General features: G+C 45.1%; 1 protein-coding gene across 4 annotated transcripts in view; it reads left to right on the forward strand.

Annotated features, from left to right (window-relative positions):
• Col12a1 (collagen type XII alpha 1 chain) overlaps nucleotides 1-15,424 on the forward strand; it is a 124,974-nt gene extending 109,550 nt beyond the window's left edge. For 3 of the 4 annotated variants that reach the window (XM_048353681.1, XM_048353680.1, XM_048353685.1), the window contains 9 exons: nucleotides 177-230; nucleotides 3,036-3,089; nucleotides 4,656-4,727; nucleotides 7,507-7,542; nucleotides 7,657-7,723; nucleotides 8,883-9,071; nucleotides 10,002-10,070; nucleotides 11,862-12,032; nucleotides 14,427-15,424. In XM_048353681.1, the coding sequence (XP_048209638.1) occupies nucleotides 177-230; nucleotides 3,036-3,089; nucleotides 4,656-4,727; nucleotides 7,507-7,542; nucleotides 7,657-7,723; nucleotides 8,883-9,071; nucleotides 10,002-10,070; nucleotides 11,862-12,032; nucleotides 14,427-14,584 (870 nt within the window). In that variant the 3' untranslated portion in view covers nucleotides 14,585-15,424. Of the gene's footprint in view, nucleotides 1-176; nucleotides 231-3,035; nucleotides 3,090-4,655; nucleotides 4,728-7,506; nucleotides 7,543-7,656; nucleotides 7,724-8,882; nucleotides 9,072-10,001; nucleotides 10,071-11,861; nucleotides 12,033-12,997; nucleotides 13,811-14,426 lie in introns of those variants that run through there. The other variant, XM_048353682.1, reaches the window with a different exon arrangement.
• The last annotated feature ends 724 nt before the right edge of the window (nucleotides 15,425-16,148 follow it).

A 16,148-nucleotide genomic window follows, 5' to 3' on the forward strand; every position in this document is an offset into this window, starting at 1 on the left:
GGTTCAGCCTGCGCTTGGGGTCCCCCCAGGCCTGCGGCCTCCTCCTGGACACCTGCCACCCGCGGAACATCTATGGGGGGGGGGGGTGGAGTGGCCTGCTGATTCCCGTTTCCTGCTCTAGAACTTTTAAAAGAGTTCTGTGGCGGTGGCTCAGCCGTTTGTTTCCTTCCCTATAGGGAACCCCAGGATTGCCCGGGCCCCCGGGACCCACAGGACCTCCAGGAGATCGAGTAAGTTTCCTAGAGCAAGGAGAAGCAATGGCAGACAGGATAGATCCCAGGCAGCCGGTGCGCATTGTTGGGGAGGGGGCCCGGGTCTCTTTAGGCCATGAAGTGTGGGGTTTTGAGCAACTCTAGCCTCCCTAGATTCTTATTAAAGTGTTCACAGCCCAATGATTGCAAATGTTCTCCTCACCTGAGTGAACGAAGCACAGATGTACACTGAGCCTCGCATTTACCTGCCCCGGCCTTCTGTACCTCCCAATGGAAGATGAAAGTTGGTGAACGGATAGGGGAACCGCGAACAGCTTGGGGAACTTAGATGTTGATAGAAGGGTCTTTGCTAAGAAACAAGAAACTTGGTGGGGCTGCCGTGGCTCGCTCCTGTAATCCCAGCTACTCAGGAGGCAGATACTGAGAACCTGGTTGGAAACCAGGGCAGGCAGACAAATCCAAGAGATTCGCTTCTTCAGTGAACCAGCAAAAATCCAGAAGTGGAGGTGTGGCTCAAGGGGCTGAGCTCCAGGTGGGAGTGGAGAAAGCTAAGCAAGAGTATGAGGCCCGACTTCAAGCCCCAGGACACCCACAATAAAGGCAGGAAACTTGAACCCAGAAAATAAAAATGAGACAAAAAGCCCAGGACCATGGTGAAGCAGGAAGGCCGGCGATCAGCATTCTCTTCAAAGATATTTTTCCAAGCTAGGATCAACAGAAGAAGTGCACGTCTATGTGAGAACCATCAGCATATTCCCCAGCCGCTATTCTGTGGAACGACCTAGTATTAATTGCTTTGCAAGAAAAGAAAGAAAAATAAAATTGTGTCCGAAAGGCCTGTAGTTGATCTAGTGGGTAATTCTTAAGAGGACATCACAATAAAATCCTCCTCACCCCAACTTAGATCTGTTTCTGTGAAAGAAAATAGCTGCCAAGTGCTAGTGTTCATGCCTGTAATATTAAGAGACCTGAGGATCCAGGTTCAAAGCTTAGCCCAGACAGAAAAACTCAAGAGGTTCCAGTTCCAATCAACCAGAAAAATGCCAGACTGGAGACATAACTCAAGTGGTAGAGCACCAGTCTCAAGCAAGAAACGCTGAGGCCCTGAGTTCAAGTACACCCACCTAAAAAGGAAATTGCTGATCAGGAAGTTGCTAGAATGACTGAAGGAAGATTATTAAAACTATGGTACTTATCTAGACATGAAAGAGTGTTCAAGGTAGCAGCTGGAGAAATTTCGACGGAAAAAATGCCATTCAAACTATGCATTTCAAACTACTGGAACGCTTTTGCTTACGTGGCTCTCAGAAGTCATGCTGGTATTATATCAGATTGGCTTGGGGTCTGTTTTCTGTTAAGCAGGCCCAGTTCTTTCAGAAAACAGTCTGACATTTTATCCTTATAAGTTTCTGAAAACATTTCTTTTAAAGGAGGGGAGGCAGAATATTTCAAACAACTTTTAAAAAATAAGCTTCTGTATTGTAAAATCAAGAGACCAAAAAGAAGGGTGGATACTTATGCAGGCAGCCATCCAACTAATGCTGATTTCGACTAGAATCCAAGAAGATGGGCGAAATGTTCGTCGTTATTCATTGTAGAAACTAGGACAAAAATCTCTTCGGACAGAGGAATGCAACAATCATAAACAACAACCTGACTCAGAAATTCTTGGCTGGATTTCAGAGACCTGCTGCTGGGAATGAATGCTAACTAGGTAGCGATGTGACTCATTCCTCGCAAAGGTCACTTGGCATTGAAGGCAGAGAAAAGAAACAACACATCCACGTGAGGCCGGAGCCAAGAAGGGAGCTGGGCAGGGTGGCTCTGTGGGCCTCCTGCTGGGTCTGTCAGCATCCCTGACTATGCAGTTCTGGTTCCTGGGGGAGAAGACAGAGACACACACAGACAGACATGCATACACTCAGACCAACTGCTCGTGATGAGAATCCTTGCTCTCCTCTAGCTGAGGGGCTGTTGGACAGCCTAGCATCTCTTTCCCCGGGGAGGAGACACACCGTCCCCTGGATCCGCAGACTGACGATTTGCAGATTTCTTCTAGTTGAGCAGTGAACCTCTATTCCTCACTTCGGGTACCACTTGCTTCTCTCAGAAACCTTCCCTTCATTCTACCCACTGGGCCAGTTTGTGGAAGTTGATTTCTTTTTTTTTTGTTGGTAGGAAGGGTCAGTATTCTACTTGGGAAGTGGGGCTGGGAAGATTTGGGGGTTCAAGGTCAGCCCAGGTGAAAATGTTAGGGAAACACAATGTCTCAGGAAGCAAGCCTGGTGTGGTGCACCTCTGTAATTCCAGTTATATGGGAGGAAGATGGGGAGGCTTGCAGTCTGAGGCCAGTCCAGGAAAAGCATAGGACGCTATCTGTAAACTAAAGCATATAGGTGGTGGGGCATGTCTCAGGTGGCTAGGTAAAGGTGAGATCCTGAGTTCAAACCCAGTACCACCCCTACCCCCCAGAAGGAAAAAAAAAGAACTAAGGGTTAATTTTTGTTAGCTTTCTTCACACTCTTGGAAAAGCAAAAGCCAGAGTCTTGAATAAAATCTGCTTTCTTGGGGAAAGTGTCGTTGGGATTTTAAATGGTTTTGATTATAACTGGGGAAATGAATAGGTACAGAAATTAATTAGCCTAATTAAAATAAGCAGAGGGTACACTGAGTTTATTTTTAAGGCATATTTGTCTTTATATTGAAAGTTGCTCAATACTTAAATCCTTCTCATGACACTTCACACTGAACAATCTGTTCAGTATCTTATATTTAACCTGTTCACTTCCTTCCTAATCTGTAATAATTTCATTTTTATTATAGGGATTTACTGGAAAAGATGGTACAATGGGACCCAGGGGTCCACCAGGGCCTCCGGTAAGAACTGAGTGGGTGCTGTCTCTCTCTTCCCCATCTTCTTAATCTCTAGGTTCAGAATCAGGATGAGGCATATTGCATTTTTGATGTTAGTGTATCATTGAGGAGGCTATTTGTTTTTGTTTTCCTCAATAAAAAAATGTGCTAGAGAAAACCAGTGTCCCAAAATACAGTCTTAACTGGGTGCATACTTGGAATTCTAGCTACTCAGGAGGCTGAGATCTGAGGATTGCCATTCAAAGCTAACCCGGGTGGACAAATCTGAGAGACTCTTATCCCCAGTTAGTCAGCAGAAAGCCAAAGTAGAGGTGTGGTTCAAGTGATTGTATGCTAGCCTTGAGTGGAAAGGCTAGGTGAGAACACAAGGGGCCCTGAGTTCAAGCCCCAGTACCAGCACCCGATGAATCCGTCCATTAATCTCAGAGTAATCTGGTCACTAGCTGGCTAGTGCTCAGAGTCTTCATTCTCAGGTTGAATGGATGGATTAAATAACTTTAGTGGTTACCTCATGCTAGAGAAGTTGAAGACGATTATGACATTCGAATGAGAAGGAACTCTTACTGAACAACCATCGTTCATTGTGAGGAAGTAAATTCATGCACAAGTTCAGCATATGGCCTTCTACTTAAGATGTATGGGAGAAAGCCTGATGCTGTCATTGTGCACATGCTCTTCCTAACAGCCCGGAGATGGTGGAGGGTATGAAGAATTGAGAGCATATTAATAACGGTATTGCTTATATTAAATAAATTCTTTGCGATAAGGGAGGTTTGAATGCATGCATACCTTATTAAATATTTGTTACAGAGCTTAGAATGTGTATAGTTGATGGGGTAAAACATTGTTTTACAAAAGTCCAGTAATTCATTTTTCAAGTATGCTTTAGGTTTTAGAATATGATGTAATAAGCATGTCATATTAAAAAGTAATTCTACTACATATACAAATATGTACTAAGTAAGAAATATAAGTAGTTCTACTAAATACATAACCATAAACATATAGTTAAGACATCTGGATGTCATATTACAAGCAATAGGAACAAATTCGTATGCTTTCAGAGCAAAGGAGATAGAAGTTGTGTCTAAGCAAAAACGAATTTCTAATCTAAAATCAGCCAAAAATCAGCCACTTTCTCAATTCCTCTGCAGCACAAGTTTTCAATTTCTGTCTTTTGGAATGTTTTCTACTTTGGAAGCAGAAATAAACTAAAAAAAAATTGTGTGTGTGGGAGGGGGAGAAATTTGCTTTCTACGAATCAATTTTGTGACGTATTTACTGGGATCGTAGTGTGTCAATTGTGCAAATAATCATGTACACGCATATACCTTCAACTAATCTCAAGATGTATTTTAAAACTGCCCAGTTCACCAAAAAAGAAACTAAGCTGGAATTTTCAGGATTTCCCCCTCTCCTTCCTCTTACATGAATTTGACTTTCCTGTCAATGTGTGATGACGTTCAGCCATTCGGTCAAGCTTTGAAGTGAGGCCGTGCTCTGTTGCTTTGCTGTGGATGGGATTTTCCTGCTGTCCTAATATTCCCTTCCTTGGTCTGTGTGCTTCAGGGAAGCCCAGGCTCTCCGGGAGTCACAGGGCCAAGTGGAAAACCAGGAAAACCCGGAGACCATGGCAGACCGGTGAGTGGAGAGTGCACCTGTTCCCTTCCCTTCAGTCTCCCACGGTACAAATCACGGCAGCGCCCACCTTTCCGCATGTTTCGTTATCTCAGCTGTAAATACGTTTAAGACCCGTTGCAAGGGTGCTAAGCTCATGGCTTTGACACGGTCCTCGTTTGAAAGTTTTGTTCTCTGACTTGCAACGCGATGAAAATGGTGGTGATTGGGTCTTTTTCAAAGGGAGATGGATGAGGTGCCAAGGCGCATATTTCTGCACTGTATAAACACCCAGAGCCTCAGAGCTGGGTCAGCAAAAGGATTCTTTTTACTGAGAAATGATAGACAGAAAAATACATCCCACGGTGAATGGCGGCCTTCACCCTTAGTCTGTGGAAGTTAACCCTTTGACAACTGGCCGTGATATGTGTTTTATCTCTTTTGTTGAGGATGCTAGAATAGTAGTTTATCTCTGATTTTTAAGTATTTACTAGGCTGGAGGCATGGATCACTATACCACTGGTAAAGTACTTGCTTCGTGTGCTTCGTGTGCTTCGTGTGTGTGTGTGTGTGTGTGTGTGTGTGTGTGTGTGTGTGTGTGTGCTGGTCTTGGGGCTTGAACTTAGGGCCTGAGTGCTGTCTCTGAGCTTCTTTCACTCAAGGCTAGTGCTTTCCCTCTTGAGCTATAGCTCCACTTCAGGCTTTTGTGCTGGTTAATTAGAAATAAGAGTCTTACAGACTTTCCTGCCTGGGCTGGCTTTGAACTGTGATCCTCAGATTGCAGCCTCCTGAGAAGCTGGTATTGCCGGTACAAACCACCAGTACTTGGCTTTCCTAGAACTATTAAATGCACACATAGCTACATACATAATATATCACATAATTGTATCAATTTTAGTTGGTTCTTATGCTCCTCTTTTATACTACCCTTTCTTAATTTACATGTAAGTTAACTTCCATTACTTGGATCTTTTGTTTAAGATAATATTTAAAAAGTATCCACAAGGATTTGTACAAACTGCTGAGCTCTTCATAGTCTTTTGTGCTCTGCTCTGTCACCCTCATCTCATCTAAGAGTATTTCAGACGCAAATGAGTCAGCTAGAAGCCTGGAAGAAAGCTATGTAAAATGTTCTACAAATCACATACAGTAGGACAACTTCAGGGTAACCATAAATTAAAAGTACACATTAGAAGGATGGGCACAGGTGGCTAATGCTTGTAATCCTAGCTGAGATCTGAGAATTGTGGTTTAAAGCCAGCTGGAACAGAAAAGCCCATGAGACTCTTATCTCCAATTAACCAACAAAAAGCCAGAAATGAAGATGTAGCTCAAGTGGTAGCATGCCAGCCTGAGTGATAAAGCTCAGGGACAGTGCTCAGGTCCTGAGTTCAAACGCCAGTTCTGTCACAACACAAAGAAAACACAGACATTAGAACAATCTCAAAACACCATCAAATGCAAAAAAAGAAATCACTGCAATTTGCAGTGATTTCCAAATTAAATGTTATTATAGTTTCCATAAAAGCCTAATCCTTTTGATAAAATCATAGCCAAACCCAAGCTTTCCTTAAAATAGTTATTAAATTAGAGATGACTGACCTCATCTCTCCTCTTGTGTCTCCTCTCTCTCTATCTCTCTCTTTCTCTCTGGTTTTGGTTGGCTGTGGGGCTTGAACTCAGGGCCTGGCATGCAAAATAGACTTCCTAGGGAACAAAATGGGAAGGCTTGAGGCCAGTTAGGAAGACACTGGAATTATTAGGGTCAAAGTCCATGGAAATGGTAAGGAAGCGTTTGGTCTGGAATATTACCTAAGTATCAGATTGATTTATTTTTTATTATTTTATTCTACTTTTTGAATTAGTTTCCATTTGTAATACAAGGGGAGGGTCTCCTTGTGATAGTTCTTGATAGGACTTTACTGCACCTGGAGCCTGTTCAGCCTCTCCAACGTAAATATTGAATTTGTTTTAAGTTTGGATCTTCCCTTCAATCATAGCAATTGGCAGCCTGCAAATCTATGACTAAGACACAAAACCTTTTTGCACTCTAAGGAAAACATTTTCCAATATCTCTCATGGCCAGTGAATGGTCTGTGACTGAGCAGGGCCAAAGCTTCTTTTGTTGTGCTGGATGTGAGGCTATTCAATAAGAGAGACCCTTGGCTGCTTCCCTACGCAGTACATGGAGACTCAGTGGAGGGAATTGAGAGGGGTGTTCTCAGTGAGGGGGTGGCCAGAGGACCATGGTGCTCAGGGGAGCTGAGTGGAGTCTCACTTCCTTATCCTTCTGGACATTCCTCCATAACCTGCCCAGCTCACCAGTTGCAATATTGTGACGTTGCCTAGTTGTTGCGCAATTGTCACGTACGTTGCAGTTCAAGTCTGTGTTGTGTTAAAAGTTATAATTGTGACTGTAATGTTTATAGTTAAGCACCATTTTGGAAGGCATGCGCTTTTGAGAGGGTGTAGGGAGAGACAGAGAAAGATGGCAGAGAAAGAGAGAGAGAGTATTAGAGGAAGACAGAAAAATAAAGAGAGGCACAAAGAGAGACAGAGTCACAGAGACAGAGACACAGACAGACAAGAGAGAAATACAGAGAAGAAGAAAGAGGAAGAGATAAAAAACAGTGACAGGGTGAGAAAGAGATGAGCTTATTTTTGATAGAAAAGCCAAATATGAGTCATGCAGATAAGAATGTGGTACATCACTTTGCTAACTCATTAGACAACAGTCCTGTCCATTCATGCATCATTTTAGACCAGATGTCACTTTCTAATGGGTGAAATTTCTATGTTCCAGGGCCAATCTGGGTTAAAAGGCGAGAAAGGCGATAGGGTATGTATTTCTTAAAATTCTGTTCACAGTTCTCTCATGTGTTAAGCATTGACATCAAACACCATAGGACGAAGGGAATTACATACTAATGGTTCTCCTTGTTTTAATGAACAGGGAGACATTGCTTCTCAGAACATGATGCGAGCAGTAGCAAGACAAGTCTGCGAGCAACTGATAAGTGGTAACAGTGACTTTCTTTTTAATTATAGGAAAATGATTTTTAAATTCATTGCAGGAAGATGGCAGAGTTTGAGTCATAGAGTACGTAAGAGATAGGTTTCCATTTTATAGCTAATGAGCTCTTGCTTTTATACACTGCTGGCTTTGTAGATGATAAGATGAAGCCAATAATATTTGGAGATTGTCACTAAGGTAAAATAATAGCCTGAGGCAATATTTCTAGATTCAGCTGGTTGCAGAATCACATTTTCACGCGGCTTTTCTCTTTCCATGTTAGACTTCTTAATGAACTTCTTCAGGGTTTCTATGAAGTATCAAACTTTCCAAGCACTTACACACTAAATCCAACTTTTTACTTGTTCTATCACTGAAAAAAAAGAGGCTTATCAAGATTAATTTAATCATAAAATGTCACTTTTGGTGGGGACTCCTCCCCCTTCCTTTTTGTCTTTTCTAGCCAGTCCTGAGTCTTGAACTCAGGGACCATGCCTAACTTAGCTGGTGTTCTACTTCTTCAACCCCTTCTTACTTCATGAAGTCTGTTAACGTTCCTACAGAATGAGGGGAAGCACACCTGCAATTCAGGGCTCCCCCTGGGAGAAGTTACAGAATCAACATTTCTCAACACGTGTTCCTGATGTACACTTGCTTGTCTGAAAATCACTTACGTTGTTTGTTAGGAAAGAAAACACCCAGATCATGCCGTATATAGTGAATTATTGTCTTTGGAAAAATGGCCCCGAGATGTGTATTTTTCAGTTTGCACTAAAACCTGGTTGTGGATCCTTAGGTCCCTACAAGAATGGCATAATTGGTTCATTTAAAATAGGTTCAACTTCGAATGACATCATCCAGCACTTCTGAAAGCTTTCTTTCAGAGCCATATTAAACTTTAACGACTCTATCTTCTTAGTAATGCCTGTGGCTTGCAGGACAACATTTTATGGAAATGACCATTTATCAGCAGAGATCATTTTGTACTGGATGTCTTACTTTTATTTTTAGACTCTTAATTAAAATGTTTTCTGGAGGGAAAGAACACGGGAGATGGGTTTCTTTAAATGCTAAGAGAAACAGCCAGCTCTACTCTCACGCCTCCATTACTGTTTTTGTTTTATTGATTTGTTTGTTTGTTACCAAGCCTTCTTTCTCTGTTACAGGTCAGATGAGCAGATTCAATCAGATGCTGAATCAGATTCCAAATGATTACCATTCTAGCCGGAACCAGCCAGGCCCACCGGGTCCCCCCGGGCCTCCTGGCGGTGTGGGAGCCCGAGGAGAACCAGGACCCGGGGGCAGACCAGGCTTTCCTGGTACCCCAGGCATGCAGGGGCCTCCTGGTGAGCGAGGTGAGCCTTTCCTTCTGCTGCACAGAGACACAGAGAGGACTGTGCGAGAACTGGGTAGGATTGCAGGCCTGTGGAAAATGGAACTTGGCAAGCTAGTCTTACTTGACAGTCTCCCAAGTGCTGTCTGTGTGTGACCCTCCCTCTCAGCAGTGGGCCGCCCTTAGAGATCTGTATCTTGGAGCACAGGTTGCTCCAGTAGATCTCAGTAGGTCTAGTGGCTCTCAGTAGAGCTAGTGTTATGTTCTGAGTTTTGTGGTGGCTGTCATGGGAAACCCTGTGTCTTGGCAAAACTCAATCAGACTCCAAACTCTTGTTAATTGCTGTGGCCGGTTCCGAAATGGAGTAGCCAGGCAGTGTGCACCTAAGCAGCTCTGTAGTTTGGGATCCAGGCGTTCTCCGGTCCCTTGTCCAGTGCCTGGAGGTAGGCTTCCATGGTTGTTTGACTTGGATTTTATGGTAAGTAAGTTCAACTGAAGGAAAAGAATCAGGGGAAAAAATAGAATTGTCTGATTCCAGATGTTTGAGGACAGTGGTTTCAGGACACTAGGTAGTAGTCAAAAGAAATCTTGGATACTTCCCTGGACCTCATGATCCAGATGCCACCCTAGGACCCACTGGTGGCAAGATTTCTTTGAGAGGCTTTTAAACAACAACTTATTTATCCAAGACTTCCGTTCTTAATGATTTAAAAACGCATTAGACATGTTTGTTTCCTTCAAATATGTTTTTCCCCTTGACTTTCTGCCAGTTTTGTCTCTTGGCCCTGAATTTGGAATGACACAAATGTCTAGAAAGAATCTGGCTGAAGGAGTGAACTTCTGTGTAAAATTAGCCGCTGCTTTCACTAAGGCAGCGAAGTATGATCCGGCTGGGTGCAATGTGCATTTCCAGGGATGTCTCGCCATGCTTTGTTCTTGTGGCGTTCCACAGGTTTGCCTGGAGAGAAAGGCGAAAGGGGCATCGGGTCTCCGGGACCACGAGGGCTGCCGGGGCCTCCAGGTAGGTCGGGCTGGCACCTCGGGTCCAGGTGTGACCCGGAGAGGGCCCCGCACTCCCTGACAGCGGCCCATCTGCATCGCACGAGCGCGGGCGTCCGCACCAGCACACACACAGTTCAGCTCACATCGCCTCCTCAGCTTTATGTTCCTTTTGGTAAACAAAAGGCATCCCACAATTCACTGACTATGTTTCCAATACACAAAGATGGGTGCTTTCAGCGACACCAAGGGTTGGCATTTTCTATGGGGCTATTAGACTGAGAAAAATATAATGGAAAGACTTGACAAACATTATAAAATCCCATTTACGGCTTCTTACCTGATATTCTGGAAAGAAGTAGCAGTCATCCACTTGGTTTACGAATAGTGTCTGCTAGGCTGCAGATAATTTCGTTTTCATCCTTAAAAGGTCAGTGAGATCCTTGTAACCAAGATTAGCCCTGTGGTTAAATCATTTATTCATTTGTTTGTTTGTATTTGGTGCTGTGCTGGGGTTTGAACTTAAGGCCTCATGCTCTCCCTTGGCTATTTTGCTCAAGGCTGTTACTCTACTACTTGAGCCACAGCTCCACTTCTGGATTTTTGCTGGTTAACTGGAGATAACAGTCACATGGACTTTTCTGCTGCCGCTGGTTTCAAACCGTGATCTTCAGATCTCAGCCACCAGGGCCTGACTCCTATGGTTAAATCTTGATGATTCTATTAACTGTAACTAAGCATCGCTTCGTCAGACATCTTATTGCTTGCTTCACATAGTCTGCAGGCGTGGAGCACACACTCGCATATTTTCATGATAGTCAAAGTGGCTGTGGAATAAATAGAGCCCTCTCCTTCAGGTGTGCTTACCTCTGTGGCCTGGGAACAAACCTGAGGACTCACTGATACATACCTCTTAGCTCGGTTGAAATCCAGCTAAATAAGTTTTCCTTTAATAAAATTGTTAAAGCAGTAGATTTCTGGCTTTAACTCTTGAAGAGTCACTGACAAAATAGCTCCCATTGGGGATTTCTTCTTTTCTTCTCCCTCCCTCCCTCCCTCCCTCCCTCCCTCCCTCCCTCCCTCCCTCCCTCCCTCCCTCCCTTCCTCCCTCCCTCCCTCCCTCCCTCCCTCCCTCCCTCCCTCCCTCCTTCCCTCCCTCCCTCCCTCCCTCCCTCCCTCCCTCCTTCCCTCCCTCCCTTCCCTTTTCTTTCCTTTATTGTTGGCATGGGGCTTGAATTCAGGGCCTGGGGTTTGGCCCTGAGCTCTTTTGCTCAAGGGTAGTACTGTACCATGTTGAGCCACAGCTCTATTTCCGGTTTTCTGGTGGTTCACTGGAGATAGAAGAGTCTCACAGACTTTCCAGCTGGGGCTGGCTTTGAACAGTGATCCTCAGATCTCAGCCTCCTGAGTAGCTAGGATTTGAGGTGTGAGCCACCATCACCCAGTGCATTTGGGATTTCTTTTTTTTTTTTGGCCAGTCCTGGGCCTTGGACTCAGGGCCTGAGCACCGTCCCTGGCTTCTTCCCGCTCAAGGCTAGCACTCTGCCACTTGAGCCACAGCGCCGCTTCTGGCCGTTTTCTGTATATGTGGTGCTGGGGAATCGAACCTAGGGCCTCGTGTATCCGAGGCAGGCATTCTTGCCACTAGGCTATATCCCCAGCCCCTGCATTTGGGATTTATTAAGGAACGATTTCTCAAGGAACGATTTCTCACCATCCGCTAGTAGTGGGCCCGCCTCTTACCGTACTGCTGGCTCCCTCGGGAGGTACAGTTAACACAAGGTGACATCTGTTTGCTTGACCTTCACACCAGGTCCACAAGGAGAATCCAGGACAGGTCCACCAGGGTCCACAGGTTCAAGAGGTCCTCCCGGTCCCCCCGGTCGTCCTGGAAACTCGGGGATCCGAGGCCCCCCTGGTCCCCCCGGATACTGTGATTCATCCCAGTGTGCCAGCATCCCATACAATGGGCAAGGCTATCCAGGTATGTCAGCATCGCAGGACCCCAGATTCGCCTGAAGTAAAGCATCTCTAGGATGGGAGGAAGGTGGATTTGGGGGTCTCCTGACCGTAGCGGCTGAGGCTTCACCGCTATCACGTGACTAAGGAATAGCAGCGCTGTCTCATCAACAGAATATATTATTTTTAAGTCATTACTTTCTCTTTCTGTATTTCTGCATTTACCAAGTCGCAAGAAAAAATATTCTCCCTATCTTCCTCGGAAGTTCAAAGAATTCTACCAGTTGACTTGACTTCTTCTTTTTACCAATACAATAGTAGAATGCCAAGAAAAAACTATGTGTAAAACATATTGGTTAACAAGATAGTTGATAATATCATAGGCAGCTGAGGGTAATTCAATGTCTCATACATAGTGGCCATGAGATGAATTCTTATTGAATCTGGGACTTAATCTTTTGGAGGTTTGTTGATGACTTCATCAACAGGGTAGAAGGTGGAAGTCTCTGGAGCCTGGTTTGGGGGGATATGAGGTTTGAGGAGACAGTGTTGGTCCAGATATCAGCTTATCACACCGAGATCTACAATGGCTTTATAGATAGTGCACCCCCCCCCAAACCCTTGCAAGTTTAAAAATGATACTGCTGTTTGATATGGTTTGCTACTGGCAAATTGTGCATGAGTAGTTGAATATCTATATATCTATATGTCTATATATTTATGTGCCTGATCGCCTGTGACCCAAAGTAGTAGTGAATCTCAATGTGTATCTCTCATGTAACTCATTCATAAAATTGCAACACAGTTGTTAAATAAATTCAAATCACCACTGCTTTATGGCACGTAGGAATAACTGAAAATATATGGACATATAGATATGTGTGTAGACTTTAACCATTGCATACTTAGATGGATGTGTAGTAGATATATACATATATTATTTGCATCGTAATTCAACTTTTAAAAACTATCATCTTTGACCTGTTTCAGGTTCCGGCTAACACATTTTCTAAGTCGCCAGTGCTGCTTACAGTTTGAATACATGAAAAATCCTGTTTCTGAGATGTTTGCGCACGTGCTTATTAGGAAATGAGTCTGTATGGAAATCTCACCACAGATCTGGTTAACAGCCCGGGCGGACATCAGAAAGGAGGGTGGAGACTCAGGATACTAACTTGAATGCTACGAAAGCAGTAGAAGCCTGATGCATTTCAGTCATAATATAGAAAAGTATTTTTTTAATAAAAGTTCAAACACACAGCCATGAGGAGCTGCATTTGTGAACGAAGTGCATTACATAATTACTAACCAGCAGAGATGATGCCGTTTTAAGAAAACAAACAAACAATTAACCTGGTTCAAGAGAAACATCTTCTGTAAATAATAAACTAATGGTGGCTTGTAAACAGTTCTGTATATGACCCTGTCCACTAAAACCTCTTAACAATTCTCCGAAAAGCTTGCGCACCAACGCCTGCCGCTGCTCTCTGTCTGTGGAATAACAGTGAATGGAATCTTTTCATCTCTTGCTTGCAAGCTGTCTGATTTGGGGCATGGAATGTCTTAGTATTTCTTTTGTATGTGTATTATCCCTTGGCTTTGGGGATCGCAATTTTCAAACCAAAGTTGGAGATGACTTTTTGAACTTCCTGTTTGGCTGTTGTCATGGTGTATCTCTTCCACGAGCTGTCAGCCCGCGTGGGGACAGACACAGGACTGTCATGTACTGTATTCTACCTGGTGATAGACGCTTTTCACCTCCAGACTTCAATTGCTAGGAGCCAATAAAATTTCTCCTCATCTTCTCATCCTTCCAAGTATTTTTTTCCTCCCCCTTTGGTGCCGGTGTTGGGGCTTGAACTCAGGGCCTCATGTTCTCACTTGGCTTTTGTTTTGTTTTGTTTTTGTTCAAGACTCTTGCACTACCCCTTGAGCCAGCTCTCCACGTCCTGCTTTTTGCTGGTTCCGTGGGGATAAAGAGTCTCACAGACTCCTCTGCCCAGGCAGATTTTGAACGGGCGATCCTCCAATCTCAGCCTCCTGAGTAGCTAGGGTTACAGGGGGAGCTCCCAGACTGCAGCCCTTCCCAGTCCTTGGACTTGAGGAGTCTGCAGTCTTAGGCAGTTGCTTGGGGATTTGGTTGTGCGTTCACAGTCGCGTGGCCCAGGCTCTGGTCCTCTCTAGGTGTTTGTGCAATGCTGCAGCTGCGGAGGTTGTCTCGTCTTTCTCTTCCTTCCTTGTTTTCCATGTTTTTTTTGTCATATGCGGTTTCGTGAGTGGGTGGCCCATGTGCTCTGTGCAAACGGCAGTCAATCCCGGGGCCCTGTGGCTCGTGTGTGCGTGCGTGGGCCGTGCGTGCGTGCTGCTGCGTGCCTGTGCCCTCCAAACCATGCGGTAACTGTCGTGTTGAATCGGACAGAGCCCTACGTGCCCCAGGGCGAGCCCTTCATCGTGCCCGTGGAGCCCGAGAGGACCGACTACGAGGACTACGGGGCCGACGATGCCTCCGACCCTGCCCGGCAACAGCCTCATCGCTGGCGGCGCGCGCTGCGTGGAGGCCCCGGGCTTCGAACCTGAGACCACGCGCGTCCTGGTCCTGCAGCCGGCGGGGGCGGGGAGGGCGCGCGGCGGGAGGGGGGGGGGGCGGATTTCCATTTGCAGGTCAGGTAGAGCAATTGCCCCATCTTGGCGGCGATGGGTTTGCACGCGTTGCTTCCTCCACAGCCCCCTTTCCGAGCCTTGATTCTGCAGGAAGCCCAGCGTGGCCACAGGCGCTCTGTAAACACCTGTGCCTTCGCCTTGCAAAACCTTGCACACACACACACACACACACACACACACAGCCGCAAGCAGAGACCGCCCGCGTGTCCTGGGAGCTGTGTCTTTCCAGCGGGCTGTCCATTCCCCCCACACCCATCTGTAAGGCAAAGAATTCCTCTGCCAAGATGAAGGAGGAGGGGCTCAGCCCCCCACCCCCAACCCCGATCGCCTTCTCCCCCTTCCCTGTACGAGAGGGCACCAACGCCCTTCTACACACCGCCTTCCACCCAGCCCACAGAACGCAAGCCCGTAGCTCCAGGTGGGTGGTGCCCGCCCTGGGTTCGACGCCACATTCGTGGCCTTCAACTTCCTCGTTGTAGACACTTTACCATGTATGCAACAATTGCAGGTTGTTACTCTGTGGAGATGGAATTGCATGTTTGTGTTGTATAGTAGTATGAACTTTTTTTTTCCCCCTCCCTTCTCAGAGCATAATGTTTCTTAGTTATCAAAAGCAGTTGGAAAATGTTTGCAAGACTATGGACATAGAATTGCTGCTTTTTATATTTTAACTGCAGATTGTGAATTTCACTGCCTTTATATTATTTATTTCTGAAACAAAAGAGGCATTTTTCAATAAAACTACTGAAAATTTCACATGGTATGTTGTTTCTTCTCCCCCAGCCCCCCCTTCCCCCTTCTCTGAATGGCTTTTTGGATTGCACTGGCGGTTGTTACAACAAATAAATTCATATCCCTGGATACAGTTACAAATCTTGCTAATACTATTAAGTTATGCTAAATAACTTTAGATTTTTAATGATATGGTGAAGTCATAGGAGAGTGGCGAGAGTCTTCAAAAGCACAGCGGATCCCCAAGGCTTTATTAGGAACGTAGGGATCTGTGGGTTGATGGAAAAACAACCAGGTTGCCTAGGAAACCCTAAACAACCAAATCATCTCACAATCCACATGATTTTGTATGCATTTAATTACTTTCCTATACTGCAAGCTGCCCAATAGCAAGTTTAATTGCAAAAAGGAAAATTCATTCATGGAATTTCTTTTTTCACGTAGATATACCTTTCTTTTCTGTGGTAGACGTAATAAAAGTCATTCTAAATGTCAAAGAAAACAATGAACAAGTGGCCTTGAAGGTATCTCAGCATCCGCTGAAGAGAGGAGGGGGTGGGAGAAGGTTTACAAAGAGCAACATCATGAATGAAATACTTGTGGGAGCTGAAAGTCAAAAGGACTGGGCGGCCCATCCAAGGTAGGAGGGGCCCCTAGGAGCCCCCCCTCCCCAAGCTCAGCATTGACCAGGGTTCTCCGCCTGCAGCGTGGAAGACTCCAAGACAGCCACTGAGGTTAGCTCACCTCC

This window comes from Perognathus longimembris, chromosome 9 (assembly GCF_023159225.1).
Source record: "Perognathus longimembris pacificus isolate PPM17 chromosome 9, ASM2315922v1, whole genome shotgun sequence".
NCBI lineage: Eukaryota > Metazoa > Chordata > Mammalia > Rodentia > Heteromyidae > Perognathus > Perognathus longimembris.